Source organism: Natator depressus, chromosome 13, assembly GCF_965152275.1.
Source record: "Natator depressus isolate rNatDep1 chromosome 13, rNatDep2.hap1, whole genome shotgun sequence".
Classification (NCBI taxonomy): domain Eukaryota; kingdom Metazoa; phylum Chordata; order Testudines; family Cheloniidae; genus Natator; species Natator depressus.
The window spans coordinates 21217731-21234184 of record NC_134246.1 but is presented as its reverse complement, the minus strand read 5'-3'; the positions used below and the strand labels follow the sequence as shown (position 1 = coordinate 21234184).

At 41.6% G+C, this 16454-nt stretch overlaps 1 protein-coding gene across 1 annotated transcript in view; it reads left to right on the top strand.

Annotated features, from left to right (window-relative positions):
• TOP1 (DNA topoisomerase I) overlaps positions 1 to 16454 on the top strand; it is an 83496-nt gene that overhangs the window by 25411 nt on the left and 41631 nt on the right. Inside the window, exon 3 of the mRNA XM_074970214.1 lies at positions 5087 to 5189. Coding sequence (XP_074826315.1) covers positions 5087 to 5189 — 103 coding nt within the window. The remainder of the gene's footprint in view (positions 1 to 5086; positions 5190 to 16454) is intronic.

Below are 16454 nucleotides of genomic sequence, written 5' to 3'. Positions count from 1 at the left end.
TAGGTGACTTGTATGGGGTTGCAGAAAGATTCTAACTATTTGGAGTTCTAGATCCCAGTCCCCCTCCCTCTGCTACCCATCTCGCTTCCTCTTTATACATCTGGTGCTTCATAAGATGCATGGGGGCCCTGCCACTGCCTTTCTGCTCCTTCTTGCTTTTGTACTTGTAGAAAGCTGTCTGAATCTCTTCTTTGTAACATACACTTCTTAACATTTTAAAAACCAACCAGAACCTCCCCAGAGCAAAGTTTATAAATGGGATTACAGTTCGGCTGGTAAATTATCTCCCTCCGTAACCAAGTCACTTTGTTCACTTTAAAGATCTTGAATAACTGCTAAATGTTATGGTTTAGGTTTTCTTTCTGATCTAATATGTATATGTCCAACTTTCTGCTACAGTAAACCCTCTTAATCTGGTGCCTGTTAAGGTAAAGTAGTTTTTTTTTGTTTTGTTTTGTTTTTGACAGTGGGACAATGACTGTTTCAAAAGGCTACACTGCCACAATTACTTGAGCTATAACATGTATGTGGTGAAAGTTTTCAGTCTAACCTCCAAGGACCCTTTTAGCACCTGAACCAAAATCCGCTTGCTTCAAGTCATTCTTAGAATAATGCTATATCATAGTGTACCAGCCTTCTCTACCCCTCCCTGCCAATGTATGGGGGGGGGGCAACAACCCCAAACACCATTGTGAATCAAGGAGAATTCCTTACTCCAAGGAATCTGAAGGGAAGATGGATTTATCAAGTCTGTCCAGTTGGGCAATTTTTATACAAGCTATTTTGGAAAATATCTTTTTCCTCTGCTGGTAGGTGCTGGAATTAAAGGGACTGGAGTCTAAAACCAGTCTGTCCACAGAAGAGGTGATAGTTGTGTACACTTCCTTTAACTGCCCCGATGCTGATTAGGGTTGGGAAATCACATCTAGGAACCAGTGGAATTCAATTTCCATGTCCTCTCTGCCTACCTTGGTTTCTGTGATACGCATACCTGAACTGGAATGAGATGACTGAACTCGTTTCAGGCAAGCCAACAAATAGCCATTAGTAATGACTCGCAGCTGCAGTTCACCTGTAAATAGATTGACTGACTTTTATGACCTACAAACAAAATATTTCCTTATCCTGCTACTTCTGAATAATCCAGTATCCCACCCTCTAGCTTTTTTTTTAACATGAGTGAGTTTGATAGACTTGATTTTATTTTGTCTTTTGATGGAATTTATACTTCAGTGAAATATTCTTTCTGAAGAAAGATTATTTTGGGAGCAGTCCCCATCCTAATCTAATTGCTTGTAGAGATCAGTGCAGATACATCAATTCTGACACTCAAGATGGTATTCACTAAGAGTCAAGGCTACTCTGTGTGTCTGTCCTCTTCATCCTGTACTTCCAGTGTTTGTACACTCCGTCCTGGCCTTGCTCCACTTCTGTAGGCAGGTACCTCTCCGTCTCTGGGTGAGTTTGCCTAAAGTTCTCTTGCCCCTTTTTTCCCTTAATCCTTACAGAACAGACAGCCGCCTGCTCCCCGCTCACTTCCATCTGCCATCTGGTCTCTGTCACATGGCAGTATTCCGGCCTTCCCACTAAAGCACCCTCCCACAACCTCTTAGTATCAGGAAGTGACAGAAGTGGGAGGGATGTGAACGTTCACAGGCAGAATTAGTCCCACGGACCAGAGACACCACTGTTCTTGTACCCACTGCTGTTGTGCCTGAAAATCAGCCAGTCCTCTCTTCACATCCATCTGCAGACTAGCTCTCTAGGAAAGAGCTTGGGAGCTAGGATTATAGCTACTTCTTTCTTTTTGAGGAGCATTTCTTTGATTTCCTGACCACCTGGGTAGAAGTAGTCGATGGTGTTATCTTTTTCAATAAAACTTTGTAATGAAATCCCTGTCTAAGCTTGTAAATGAGTTCCTGTCTAAGCTTGACTCAGGTGTTTACTGGTTGTGGCCCTGCCAATAATTCCAACAGGAGCTGGCCAATAATAAACGTCCGTTTTAAATGGAAAGCAAATGCACTTGGTTGGAAGGGAGTCCTGGTGCGAAGATGGAGAACAGTGCCGTCCCCCCTTTCCTCCCCAGTCAAAAAAATAAATAATCTTGCTGCTCTCTGGGCAAAAAGAGAATAGTTTCAATAGCACAGCCCCAAATAAATATTTTCCAACTTCGGAATTGAGGGAGCTGGCAGCCAGTTGATAGGGATGTGGTGTCACATTTTTTCTGTGTGCCTCTTTGAAAATCAGATGCAATATAAAATAAGTGAGTTCACACAGTTTTATGTACAGCAGTGTTGTAATTGATTTAGCCCATTTGTCACATGTAAATGGGTGGTGGTTTACTTCAGTCATTGCTTTAAGAATCCCTGAGAGAGGTCCTGTGGAATGACACCCCAGCAGTTTCCAAACTGCTTGGGCTTCCAGTTAGTGACTGAATTGAAATATTACAAGACTGGCACATACTGCCATGGAAATGTGTGATGTATTTTTTTACAACAAGAAATCCCTGCTTGGCAGTTCTGAGACTGTAAATATACCTGCCTAGAATTTGCTGAAAGATTGCTGTAAGGCTTCAGCAGGCTGGGATACTTTGCTGCTTACATGGCTAAAAACTCCTACAAAGTTTAAGCTGCAGCACTAAAATCCAGAAATGTCCTGTCACTCTGTGACCCAAAATGTCATGGATTAGGTCATCCTTGCTTGAGCTGTAAGTTTGTTAATGCGGTTTTATGTATTTGATAGGACCTTAGGTTGAGGAGTTTAGGAAGGGACTTTGAATTAACAGAAGCAAGGAAAGGAGCAGAAGCCAAATGGGGAGTTTGGAATGTTATACGTTACTTTATGCCTCTTTATTACAGGGTCTCAGAACAGTACTTGAAGGTACATGTAACAATAGATTAAGTTGAACTTTTATTGGCTTGTTATTTTGTTAGTATTGTTGTGCTATAACTCAATGAATGTTTTGAGGATCTTTGAGCCAGTTTTGGGCAAGAAAAAGAATGATTTTGTGTCTGAAGCACAAGACTCGGGGTATGTCTACACCAGAAACTTAAGTTGACCTATACTGGGTTGACTTACAGCCACCGTAGTAATTGCTATGGTAGCTCATGTCCATGCTACCCTCCTTGAGTTGGTAGTGCATGTCCTCAGCAGGGCCGCTTCCACCGACCTAAGAGGAGCAGTTGGCGGGGAGCTGAGAGCCTGGTCTCTAACCTCCTGGCTGCCTCACAGGCTCCTGATGGGCTGACCCCTCCCTCGCCTACCCATTCCCCTCCAGGAGCAGGGGAGGGATGGGTGGCAGCTGCCTGGGGTTTCTCCGCCTCTCTTCATTCCCCACCAGCCAGGCAACCTTGTCAATTTCAGGCTCCAGAAGCCCTGAAATTGACAAGAGGGCCAGTGTTCCCACAGGCTCCAGCTCTCCACAGAAGGGGGGGAGGGGGCAGCTGGGCTCTAGCTGCTCCCCTTTCTTGTCAATTTCACGGCTCCTGCGGTGAAATTGACAAGACAGTCAACAGCCTATATAAGTAAAACAGTATCTACACAGACACTGTGTCACCCTGACTACACTGACATAAGCCCTACGCCTCTCATGGAGGTAGAGTTGTTGTGTTGGGGTAGTAGGGCACTTACATCTGCGGGAACAAGGATGTAGTGTAGACACAAGAATAATTAGGGGGATAATTAGATTGACGTAAGGTGCCTAACTGTGTAGCGTAGACCAGGCCTAGGTTCTATGCAATAGATTTTCTACCTGATTATAAAAAAGTCACTAAATTGTTGTGCTTCAGTGTCCTCATCTTTAAATTGGGTATAATAGCTGCTTTACGGGGGAGTTGTTAGGATTAATACATTTGTGAAGACTTCTGAGATCCTGGGACACAAGGCACTATGGAAATGCTGCTATCATCAGAAATCAAATGGAGTTGCTAAACAGTAGGTTTGGCGTTTATTCCATCTATTCTGAATCAAAGTTGGCACAGCATTCTAGTTGATAAATAGATGTCCTGAAGAGAGCTACTTAACATGTTAGTGGCATTAAGAAGCGTGCACCTAGAATGAGGGGGAGGGAGGGATTTCTTGTGGATGCATTGCATATGTGTTTACTATAAACAATATATCATGCAGTTCAACCTGTGAAGCAATCACTGAAGAAACCAACAAAAATTAGGTGGCTCTCTACTTCAAGTCAACAAAATTGTACTTGAAACCTTGGCTACTTTTAAAATCTCCTCTTTGGGACAATGGGATCTTCTGCTGGAGGTAGGCTTTAAAAAACAAACAAAAAACCCCAAACCCTGTTTTTCCTGTGTTGGGCCATCTATTTGTTCTGGTATTTTTAAAGGACTTTGTTCCAATAGTAGTGCACAGTACCACAAGCACTGGGGGGATTGGGAGAAGGCACTTTTGAAAGTAAAATTATTAAACCATTGTATTTGTCTAAACTTCAGCCTCCTGCTGTTTGGACTAGCCTTGATCTACATAGCTGGGCTTCCACCTGGGACCTACTTCGTGCATATCATGAAATGCTGTCAGAGGCATCTTACTTGTCTAGTCTGTTCTTGAAGGCAGTTGCATGTTTTTGTGCTGTTGTGGGCTCTAAAAGAAGAGCTGTTTTCTGCTGCAGAAAACCGAGAGAGAAGGTTCACAGCCTTCCATTGTGGGCTGCTTTTGCCTTGTTCTATGCCAGTCAACCCACTCACCATGTGGATAAGAGTAGTATACTGCAGTGCCTTAAAGGTCTCTTCTCTAGTATTAAATACTGCTGGAGGCAGTGTGGCCTAACTGTTAAATCCAGGAGGCCAGACTTACTTGTGATTTCATGTTTGTAAAGCATTTCAAAATTGTTGGAACAAAAGTTCTATATAAATGCAGCTGCTGCTATCTTGAGTTAATTTGTCCCAACGCAATGATGTGTCAAGTTAGTACAGTAAGACCTTTCAAAGCTGAGATTTTGTTCCTGTATTGTATTGTGAAGGATACTTTAACAGCAAAATAAATACAAAGCTGCATGAGGGAGCTGATGACTTGACACACAGTTCACTACTCCCAATTTTATTTCTTAATTCCTTTCCTCTTCTGCTTACAGATTCTCACAAACACAAAGATAAACACAAAGACCGAGAACACCGGCACAAAGAGCACAAGAAAGACAAGGAAAAAGACCGGGAAAAGTCTAAGCACAGCAATAGGTGAGGAAAATCAATTGCCAGGTCACTGTTGCCAAAACCTTTGCTCACCCACAGTCAAGGCTTCATAAGAAGAGTTAATGTGGTGATTAATATGCACAGTATTGCTATTTTTAAGTGTTTAAAAGAATGCTCACATATAAGTGCAGGTGTTCTTACATGTACAGGTTAGTTCACATAATCTTAAAAATGGAGATCTGTGTTAATGTAAATTGGTGTAATAAAAAATCAGTTGAGGAAATAACTACTAACTGCCAAACTGTGCAAACTTTAGCTCAGTACTGTTGATGCTTTTGGTTTTTTGTGGTACTGTGTGTGTATTCATTAACAAAAACATTACATTATGCATCTTAGAATTTCAGAAATGGCAGATATTTTTGTGCATTGTGGCCAAGTTCATATTGCTAACTTACTACTTGATGTTCTTGTGATTATTTTTATTATTTAAGTTTATTTTTTTATAGTAAATATCTTACTACTTCATGTTCTGCTCGTTGCTCACATATTGGCACTGCATCAGTCTGTAGCTTCTCAACTTATTACTTAACACAGTTTCTTTTTGTGCATTCTTGGCTCTACATTTCCAAATGTTTTTCACCTAAATTTAAAACCATCTTTTTTGCAAAGTAACAAAGCACATGCCGTTCAATTACATCCTAATGTGTTTTCCATATTTGAAGTTTGAAAGCTCACTTTTATGTTTTGAGCTGCCTTCTCTTGGGGCGGGGGGAAGTGATTGAGGTTTTTTTAAGTGGAAAAATCTTTCACCAATTCTAATTCTCAAACAGCTCATAACTATTGGTTTATATATATTTTTTTTTTAAAATAACATTTGGGCAGCTTGAAGTTGAGCAAGTGGAATGGGTAGGTTATAATGGAGATACTGAAAGTGATTACTAGTAGAGACTGCTTCTTGGTCCTCTTGTGGGCAAGAAAAAAATTAAGCTCACATTGGGTCAGATTGACTTTGCTCACATTGTATAGTACCTCACTCCACATGTGTTTCCACTGAAGTCAGTGGGACTACTCATGATATATAGACTGTCTCTTGTGACTACAGGCATCACAGTCTGGCCCATTATGTCTAAAGCCTTCAGCACTCCTGCCTATGTAACTTGCTTGTCCTGAGGGCAATACTTCAAAGCTCTTGTGTCAAAAAAAAAAAAAAAAAAAAAATCAGTGAATTCTTTAACAGGTACACATGCTGTACTTGCAGCCTGTGGTTTTGAAAAGCCTGGCACATCTGAGTGTGTACAACAAATTCTTGCTAGTTTTGGTGAATGGTTACCTAATATTGTTGACCTGCCTCTCCTATGTACAAGTGGTCTGTGAGGCACCTAACTTCCCTTTTGCAGTTCACTTCTCCAGTTTGTGCACACAAGTTGCAGGTACCTGTGCTTGTGTGCATTTTCAGCATTTTCAAAATATGTCCCTGAAGGTGAATATATTTGGCCTGTTGTATCAGTCAGTCGTGACTGCAGGCTGATATTCCTGGGATGATAACATTACGCTCACATTAAGAACACTTCAGGACTTTTTGTTGAGGAGCACTGAAAAAACACCACACTCTACCCCTGTCCACACTCAGTCATGCACGGCATAGCAGCTGCTCACTCTATCAAATAAAATGATTTTTAAAGCAGACGTGACTGACTTGTGGAAACAACTGACTTTTTTATTATGCAAAGTTTTCTTTCCCAAATTTTCTTATTAGCATTCACCAGTACAATTCCATAATATATACACCGCCTATATAAAACCTTGATTAAATAATAATCCCTGACCTATAAAGTGCGCTCAAAATATGGGGCAGCAGTTTTAGAAGAAGGGGCACAGAGAGATCAGTGGTGAGGAAAACTATTGGGGGAAGATTCATGGAAATAAAAGAGATTTAAAAGAAGAGGGGGCCTGGTGGATGAGAAGTGAGGAGACTTCCAATGGAGACATAACAGAAGGCATGAATCTAAGTGTGGGAGGAGGAGACACAGTAGAAAGGTCAGAGGACTGGGGGGGAGATTGAGAAGCAAGATGATGAGTAGGGAGAAACCAGTGCAAAGATGTAGAGCTTCTTGGGTGAGGATGAGAAATTTGAATCTGAAGGGATGAGTCAGCTAGGGAAGGGGATTCAAGGAAGATGACAACAGGGTCAGAGCAGTGAGAGCAGAACATATAAAAACTCCTGAAGAAGTTGTAACTTTTTTTCCTGGAAACAAAAAATTCTTTCATATTGGAATTGTCATAATTTACCTCAAACTATGGTTATTTAAACAATGTTGACACTCTTGGTGATTTCTTTAAGTTTGATTTGGTGACTGGATGTGGACTGGCTGGGGCTCATTTTAAGTACCTTTCATTGTCCCTCTTACTATTACTGTTTTGAATATATCTGGTGCAACAGGTAGGTTTTGAAAATATTATTTTTAGGATTAACAGTCTGTTTAGAGACTGAAGCGGGGGGGTGGGACTTATTCCCAGAAACTCATGAAGAAATGCTGCCTTGCAAAATGGCCACCACTTCTCATTTTTCTACATTGGAGTGAAGCCAGGCTGCCCTTAGGGAAGATGGTAACCTTTCTGTTATCAGGATGTGGAAAAGAGCTGGTGAATGGTCCATTTTGGTCAAGGGAAGCCCATGACTTCAGTCCCATTGAGAACCATGGGAGATAGAATTCCACAAAGAACTCTGAAGTAATACATATGTGTCTGCCTGTGCTGAAGGAGAAACTTTACCTATGAAGTATAACTGCAAAACATAGCTATTAGTATTTTTTTTTTAAAAAATCGATTTTAGCTAATGCATGCGATTTCAGTGAGTGTTAAGTATATGGGGAGTTTGAAGAGTGTGTTGCTCTATTATTAAGATCATTAGGGACCAGAAAAGGTCTGACGCCTGGTGCTAAAATTAGAAATGGGTCCTTTAAGAAATTTAACTCAGACTAACAGAATTGCTTATAAATTCTCAGAAAATCCTTTCTGTACTCGGCTAAGTGCTGTAATCTTGTGGAGGACGTATGTATTTTGTATTTTTCATACATAACAAGTGGAATACTTTCTTTCGGTGCAAAACTTAAGTCAGCCTTAACTATAGAGTTGCCTTTAGCACCTCCATAATGTGTCATGCATAACACATTAATAGATGTTCCTTTTTCATAAGGGAGGTGATGGGTGAGGCGGGGACCGCAGACTAAGCTCCCTACTCCAAAAGGGACAATTTATAATTGAATGTGTGCAATTAGGAACAATTCCTGGTTGTAGAGGAAGCGGACCTATGCTCTCCATGTCTGTCTGTCTAATAATTTGGCAGCTCTATCATCTCTCTTAAACAAGGTTGTTTTATAAACTTCTGTCGAGGGCAAAAACATTCCCATGCATAAAAATAATTTCTATGTCTTGTCTTTGTGTGAGTGGGAGGTCGGATCATGGTTCTGAGCTGCCAAGTGATAAGTGCTTTAAAATACCTAAAATAGATAATCATGATCTCATGTGGTAGAAGAGTGCTGGCCTCGTATGCATAACTCTTCAATTTCACTTTCTGGTTTCATCCTCTCCCACTTACTAGATGACAGTTTTATATCCTAACCACTCAAGTACAGATGTAGTAAACTGGGGGAAAATAGCACTCTTGTATATTTCAGGGGGTTTTATTTATTTCTTTGCCCTGTTTAAAAATAAATAAATACAGCAAAGCCTACTTAAGCAAATTCTGTATCAAAGAATAGATCTACGTCAATGTATTGAGTAATACTCAGAAGTCTTTTTGTAAATAAATACCAGATAAAGGAATAATGAACACATTAAATATAGACTTCTTTGCCTGGAAAGGCAAAATGCAGTAAATTAATCTGTGATACATTGAAACCAGGTATTTCAAAGGTCATTTATCAAACAAAAAGACTTGGTAAAATAATGAGCCTTTTTGAATCAGAGCCTTTAACAGAGATCGGTTGTTGTTTTTTAATCTTGAAGTAACAAGAGATTCTTTCTTCCGTCTGTCTTGGGTTTTGTGCATGGAATGCAGGCTTTCTGTAAATTGAAGTCAGCAGAAAACTGGTACTGTGGTGTATGGAGTGAATAGACTCCCCTCCCCCACATTGGCAGTACTGATCCAAATTGTCAGCATGACAAGTGTCGGAGCTTCAGAAAAATCCTCCTCCAGCTTGCATGTTCACTGTGGTTACAAAACGTCTCTTGCTATCTTCTGCGTTTGAACAAATGTTGAGGGTGTAGTAGGGATTATAGACCCAATTCTCAATGGTGATTTATTGATTTTGTTTTGCCAAAAACAAGAATTGGGATGGGGAGAGGAGCTACTTGTCTCTCATACACAGGTAAATTCAGATAATGGAAAATTCTGGGGTTTCTCCCGTTTTCTTTACCATATTTCATGTGTTGTCTCCCAAGGTATTTATCTAAATGACAGAGGGAAGGAGAAGAGAGAGGAAATCTGGTTGGTCATCTGTAGATGTAGAGGAAAAAGGTCATTTGAAAATTTCCTTGTGCTTGCTGGGGGTGGAGGGGGAGACCGAAAAGGGTTGGCTCCCTCCCTGTGTCCACAATCGACCTTGGGTTGCTATCTGGTGGAAAAACTGACTTCTAGTAGTAAAACTGTTACTTTCCAGTAGTGCCTAGAATATGCATGCTCTGCCTGGTCTCAGTCCCAAAGAGCTTACATACTCATGAGGTTTCATTTTCCTCTGTCTCCAACTGAAGATTACAGCTCTGGCCTTCTGTTTTATTCCCAAAATACTGTGTTCACTAAGGACCTGATCCATTGTCTGTGGAAGTTCAGCAGGCATGGGATCAGTTTCTCATGAACTGGTAGCTCAGCTGTGTAATTTGGGCCCACACAGCTTTTTGCACCCACTTCTGCTCTGTGGTGGTGCATCTCTAACAATGAGAATACAAAACTGCAGGCCAGCTGAAAACTTGGCCTTTGCTAGTACAGTATTTATTGGTCTGAATGTAATCACAGCTTTCTAACAGCATTGCAGTAAGTCAGGCAGTGTAACTTCTGTACTATCCCTCTTGGTTTAAGATTTCTATAAATTGAGAGTTGTCGATTACTTAAGCTTCAGTTGGAGTCTGACAGATATCAGTTGTCACACCAAAGTGCTGTTTGCAGCTAGTTCTGATGCTTAATAGTAGAAAATACACAGCCGTGGTACTACAAGCTAATTACAGCTGAGAAAATTAGAGGGGAAATAGAGATGCTTCAGATAAAGCATCTTTCCCTGTTTGTGATCTGAAGCTGGGATAGAAAAGGCATTGGAAGGGGAGGAAGAGGATTGTTAATGTACATAAATGGCACCTGGAGAATGCAGTGTTAAAGTACTCAAAGCTGCTGTGGTTTGAAGAAGGAAGCTGTGTATGTGCACATCTGCCATCCTTTGGAAACACTTTCCACTTCTGGCTTTCCATCTGATCACACTATAAGCAGCTGCTGCCAGATGCACATTCTCCGCTCCCTCCCCCAATTTTTTTTTTTTAAAAAAGCCCTCCATCACATTTTCCTCCAGGCAGCTCAACGAGGGAATACTGCTAGAGTTTTCGAGGAGGCAGATTTCTTTTGTTGCACTTAACATTTCCATCATTCTTCCCCTGTCTCCCCAAAACCCTCTGAGATATTGTATTATACAAACCTTCTAAAAGGAGAGACAGGAAACCAAGCTGGTGGTATGCTGTGGGGCACTGGCTGATGTGTGCCTATTACATGAGGTGTTAAATTAATTTCTCTTGTTTCCTCCAAGATATCGGACACATTCCTGCCGCATTCCAAGTGTTGTTGCAGCAAGACTACTGTTTAAGCAGGCCTATTCTTTAACCAGCATTTATCTGGTCTAAGCACAAATGTTGTACCAATATAATTGTCTATTTAGGGAGGGTGACCTTTTTTACTGAAATAATTACACCCATACAACCTTGTAGTGTGGGTTCATATACGGGTGTATAAATATGCTTAGACAGTACAATGTATTCCTGAACAGGAAGGTGGGGGTTAGCTGTAGTGGTATAAGGCCTTATACTTTGTATTGATCCTCTTCAATGGGTTTTGCAGTCTGACTTTTGGGTTTTAATCTGGCTAGCTCTGCAGGGAAGGATGCAACTGCAGTGACAAAAGGAAGGATACAGAGGGCTGTAAGGAAATAGGTTATATGTCATAATCCTATGGCTGCATCACATCACGTCTTTCTGTAAAGAGGGAAACCAGTAGTGTGTAAAGTCTGAAATGGACAGAAAAGGATTCTCTGATCTTCAAAATGTGACACATCCACCCTAATCGTAGCTTTAGGCATCCTTGTGAGTAGCGTCCCGATGGAAGGCTGAGACCTATTCTGAAGGTTAAGGACGGTGCCTTGGAAGAGATACCATGTTGCCCTCTTCTGTTATAGTTTCCAAACTGTGAAGTGTTTCCCCTGGAGGCTTCCCTAGATATCCTAGCCCAGGGGTTCTCAAATTTCATTGAACCGTGATCTTGTTCTGACAGAATTACTACATGACCCTGGGTAGGGGGCGAGGGGCCAGAGCCCGAGCCCCACCTCTCTGGGTGGGGCTGGAGCTTGTGCTTCAGATTCAGCCCTGGGTCCCAACAAGTCTAATGCTGACCCTGGTGACCCAATTAAAATGGGGTCTCAATCCACAGTTTGAGAACTGCTGTCCTAGCCTGATAAACACATGTGCCAGGCCAGTGTCATTCTGTTCTCTGGCTGAAATGGGTACGTTTGGGGAAACTATGTGCCTCTTGTTACTGTTGCCAAGATTACTGGCTGAAGTCTACAACACCAGCATGTTCCCAAGCGACACGCATCGGCACTGACATAAATCAGGCTCTTCCAGGTAGGCAGGATGGCATGAGCCTGCTTTTGCTATTTAGTGCGTCAGGTTTCAGACCCACTTGTCTGTCTGTAAAGTCAGAGCTGTGTTTTGGTGCCCAGAGAATGTGTAGGTGTGGCAAACAATCTGTTTATGAATGGGAGAAAGAAATACATTTTCCTTCTTGCCTCAGAACAAGTAGCAGATGGAATTTTGTTTTATTGGGGAAGTTTCTGTTAACCTTATAATGGGAAGAAAGGTTGTGATGGTGGTGGGAATCTCAGAATTCACCACCTATATCACTGTTACTTAGAAATGGGTTTTGCAGGCTAACGCTCAAGATGCTTAGGATCTTTGAGCCGTCCCTCCCCATGCTGCTTCACGCTCTGAAGAGCAATGAGAGGCAACTGCTAAAGGTGTTGGAAGGCAAGAAGTAAGTTGTCTTGCCAAAAAGCAAAGGGAGGAAGGGGGTAGTCTTAGGGTAAAGACCCAGGACTGAAGGTCAGAAGCTGAGAGACCTATTTCTGGCTCCACCGGTGATGTTTCATAGATATTAAGGTCAGAAGGGACCATTATGATCATCTAGTCCAACCTCCTGCACAACGCAGGCCACAGAATCTCATCCACCCACTCCTGCGAAAAACCTCTCACCTATGTCTGAGCTATTGAAGCCCTCAAATCATGGTTTAAAGACTTCAAGGAGCAGAGAATCCTCCAGCAAGTGACCCGTGTCCCATGCTACAGAGGAAGGCGAAAAACTTCCAGGGCCTCTTCCAATCTGCCCTGGAGGAAAATTCCTTCCTGACCCCAAATATGGCGATCAGCTAAACCCTGAGCATATGGGCAAGATTCACCAGCCAGATACTACAGAAAATTCTTTCCTGAGTAACTCAGATCCCACCCCATCTAACATCCCATCACAGGCCATTAGGCCTATTTACCATGAATATTTACAGATCAATTCATTACCAAAATCATGTTATCCCATCATACCATCTCCTCCATAAACTTATCAAGTTTAATCTTAAAGCCAGATAGGTCTTTTGCCCCCCACCGCTTCCCTTGGAAAGCTATTCCAAAACTTCACTCCTCTGATGGTTAGAAACCTTCGTCTAATTTCAAGTCTAAACTTCCCAATGACCGGTTTATATCCATTTGTTCTTGTGTCCACATTGGTACTGAGCTTAAATAATTCCTCTCCCTCTCCGGTATTTATCCCTCTGATATATTTATAGAGAGCAATCATATCTCCCCTCAACCTTGTTTTAGTTAGGCTAAACAAGCCAAGCTCCTTGAGTCTCCTTTCATAAGACAAGTTTTCCATTCCTTGGATCATCCTAGTAGCCCTTTTCTGTACCTGTTCCAGTTTGAATTCATCCTTCTTAAACATGGGAGACCAGAACTGCACACAGTATTCCAGGTGAGGTCTCACCAGTGCCTTGTATAACGGTACTAAAACCTCCTTATCTCTACTGGAAATACCTCGCCTGATGCATCCCAAGACCACATTAGCTTTTTTCACGGCCATATCACATTGCCAGCTCATGGTCATCCTATGATTAACCAATACTCCAATGTCCTCCTCCTCCTCCGTTACCTCTAATTGATGCGTCCCCAGCTTATAACTAAAATTCTTACTAATCCCTAAATGCATAACCTTACACTTCTCACTATTAAATTGCATCCTATTACTATTACTCCAGTATACAAGGTCATCCAGATCCTCCTGTATGATATCCTGGTCCTTCTCTAAATTGCCAATACCTCCCAGCTTTGTATCATCCGCAAACTTTGTTAGCACACTCCCACTTTTTGTGCCGAGGTCAGTAATAAAAAGATTGATCCCAAAACTGATCGTTGAGGAACTCCGCTGGTAACCTCCCTCCAGCCTGACAGTTCACCTTTCAGTAGGACCCGTTGTAGTCTCCCCTTTAACCAATTCCTTATCCACCTTTCAATTTTCATATTGATTCCCATCTTTTCCAATTTAACTAATTCCCCATGTGGCATGGTATCAAACGCCTTACTGAAATCTAGGTAAATTAGATCCACTGCGTTTCCCTTGTCTAAAAAATCTCTTACTTTCTCAAAGAAGGAGATCAGGTTGGTTTGGCACGATCTACCTTTTGTAAAACCATGTTGTATTTTGTCCCATTTACCATTAACTTCAATGTCCTTAACTACTTTCTCCTTCAGAATTTTTTCCAAGACCTTGCATACTACAGATGTCAAACTAACAGGCCTGTAGTTACCTGGATCACATTTTTCCCTTTCTTAAAAATAGAAACTATGTTAGCAATTCTCCAATCATATGGTACAACCCCTGAGTTTACAGATTCATTAAAAATTCTTGCTAATGAGCTTGCAATTTCAGGTGCCAATTCCTTTAATATTCTTGGATGAAGATTATCTGGGCCCCCCGATTTAGTCCCATTAAGCTGTTTGAGTTTCGCTGTTACCTCAAATATGGTAATATCTACCTCCATATCCTCATTCCCAATTGTCATGCTACCATTATCCCAAAGATCCTCTTTAGCCTTATTAAAGACTGAGGCAAAGTATTTGTTTAGATATTGGGCCATGCCTAGATTATCCTTGACCTCCACTCCATTCTCGGTGTTTAGCGGTCCCACTTCTTCTTTCTTTGTTTTCTTCTTATTTATATGGCTATAGAACCTTTTGCTATTGGTTTTAATTCCCTTTGGAAGGTCCAACTCTACTTGACTTTTAGCCTGTCTCACTTTATCCCTACATGTTCTGACCTCAATAAGGTAGCTTTCCTTGCTGATCCCTCCCATCTTTCACTCCCTGTATGCTTTCTGCTTTTTCTTAATCACCTCTCTGAGATGCTTGCTCATCCAGCTTGGTCTACAACTCCTCCCTATGACTTTTTTCCCCTTTCTTGGGATGCAGGCTTCCAATAGCTTCTGCATCTTTGATTTAAAGTAATCCCAGGCCTCCTCTGCCTTTAGATCCATAAATTCTTCAGTCCAATCCACTTCCCTAACTAATTTCCTTAATGTTGTATTTGGCAATGAACAAGTCACTCAAACCAACATTTTCAAGAGCTGCAACTGGTTTATTTTGGGGTACCTCAATTTTTGGTTTCCCAGCTGCAGACCTTGGGCACAACAGAAGTGGAAGCCGTAAGTGTCTAGTGCTTCTGAAAATGAGGCCTACAGGTATGGGGTCTCGAATTTGGCACCCAGAAGCAGTGTGATACTCTTGAAAATATTGACATTTAATTTCTGATCCTTTGCCTCTTGTGAAATAGGGACAACACCATTTCCCTATCTCACGGAACTAAACTCGTTGTTGTTTAAAGTGCATTGAGATTCATAGGTACAAACTGCTGTAAACGCTGTTGTAGCATTCGGATGAATTTTAGTAAGCCATGCAATTGCAGGTGGGATTTTAAAAACAAACCCATAGAAGAATGCGGTGTGACTAGAGTCTGGTGGTCAGAAAATAGAACAATGTAGACTTCCAGACACAAGTCTAGGTTGAAGCCCTGCTGTGGGAGGTAAGTAGCTATATTACCTTTCTCACCCGACTGGCACCTCCACATGCATCTGTCTTCTAAACCCACAAGGCACCTGTTGCAATAGCTTTCTGCTGTTTTACCTGGGCGGTTCCTTAATCATCCCTCTCTTGCACTTTTATAATTATGAAATTTAAGCTTACGAACAATGTGAGAATCATCAGCTTGTCGTCTTTTTCTTTTTCCCTCTAGGATACTGAAGCTGGGAAATGTGTCTGAGGTAACAACACAAGTGTAGCAGTAGCAGGCATCCAGCTGACTTTTCAAATTCAGTTCGGGGTTCTGTGTGCGCCGCTGTCGTGATCACATAGCGTATACAATGTAATCTGCAGTATGTGGTCTTTAAATCTGTGCTAACAGGCAATCCTTGGTATGGCATATCTGTTTATGGCACTCTAGAAATGCTTAATCTCCTTCAGTGTTTAGGCACTCTTGTACGCTGTTCCACTAGTCTAATCCTGTCGCTAGAGAGATAAATGGAAACGGACTTCTGGAAACTTCATAGTGAGATGCTTGTATTGAATTAGTGAGATGGCCACCTCCTGCTAGTGTAATATAAGCTTTTCATTCTTACTGTTTTGAACCAGCAAAGGGAGAGGCTGTCCTAATGCAGTGGCAATTTCCCAGTGCTCTGCACTGTACTGTGTGCAGTAGATTCAAAATCCATTTAGATGTTGCTTGGCATAAAGTGAATGCCCTCAGAACTGGGATCTTCCTCCTTAACTGCTTGGATTTGGAGACAGAGAGGTGCATATTACAATATGGCACTTTGAGTCTGGTCCTCTGGCTACACCTTTATCAAGTGCAACTCCTGACGAGTCCATGGGAGTTGTATGCGTGCAGGATGAGGTTGAAGTCAGGTTTTTCTCTGCAGTCCTACAGGTGTGAACAAATTGGTGTATTGTAACTTTAGATGC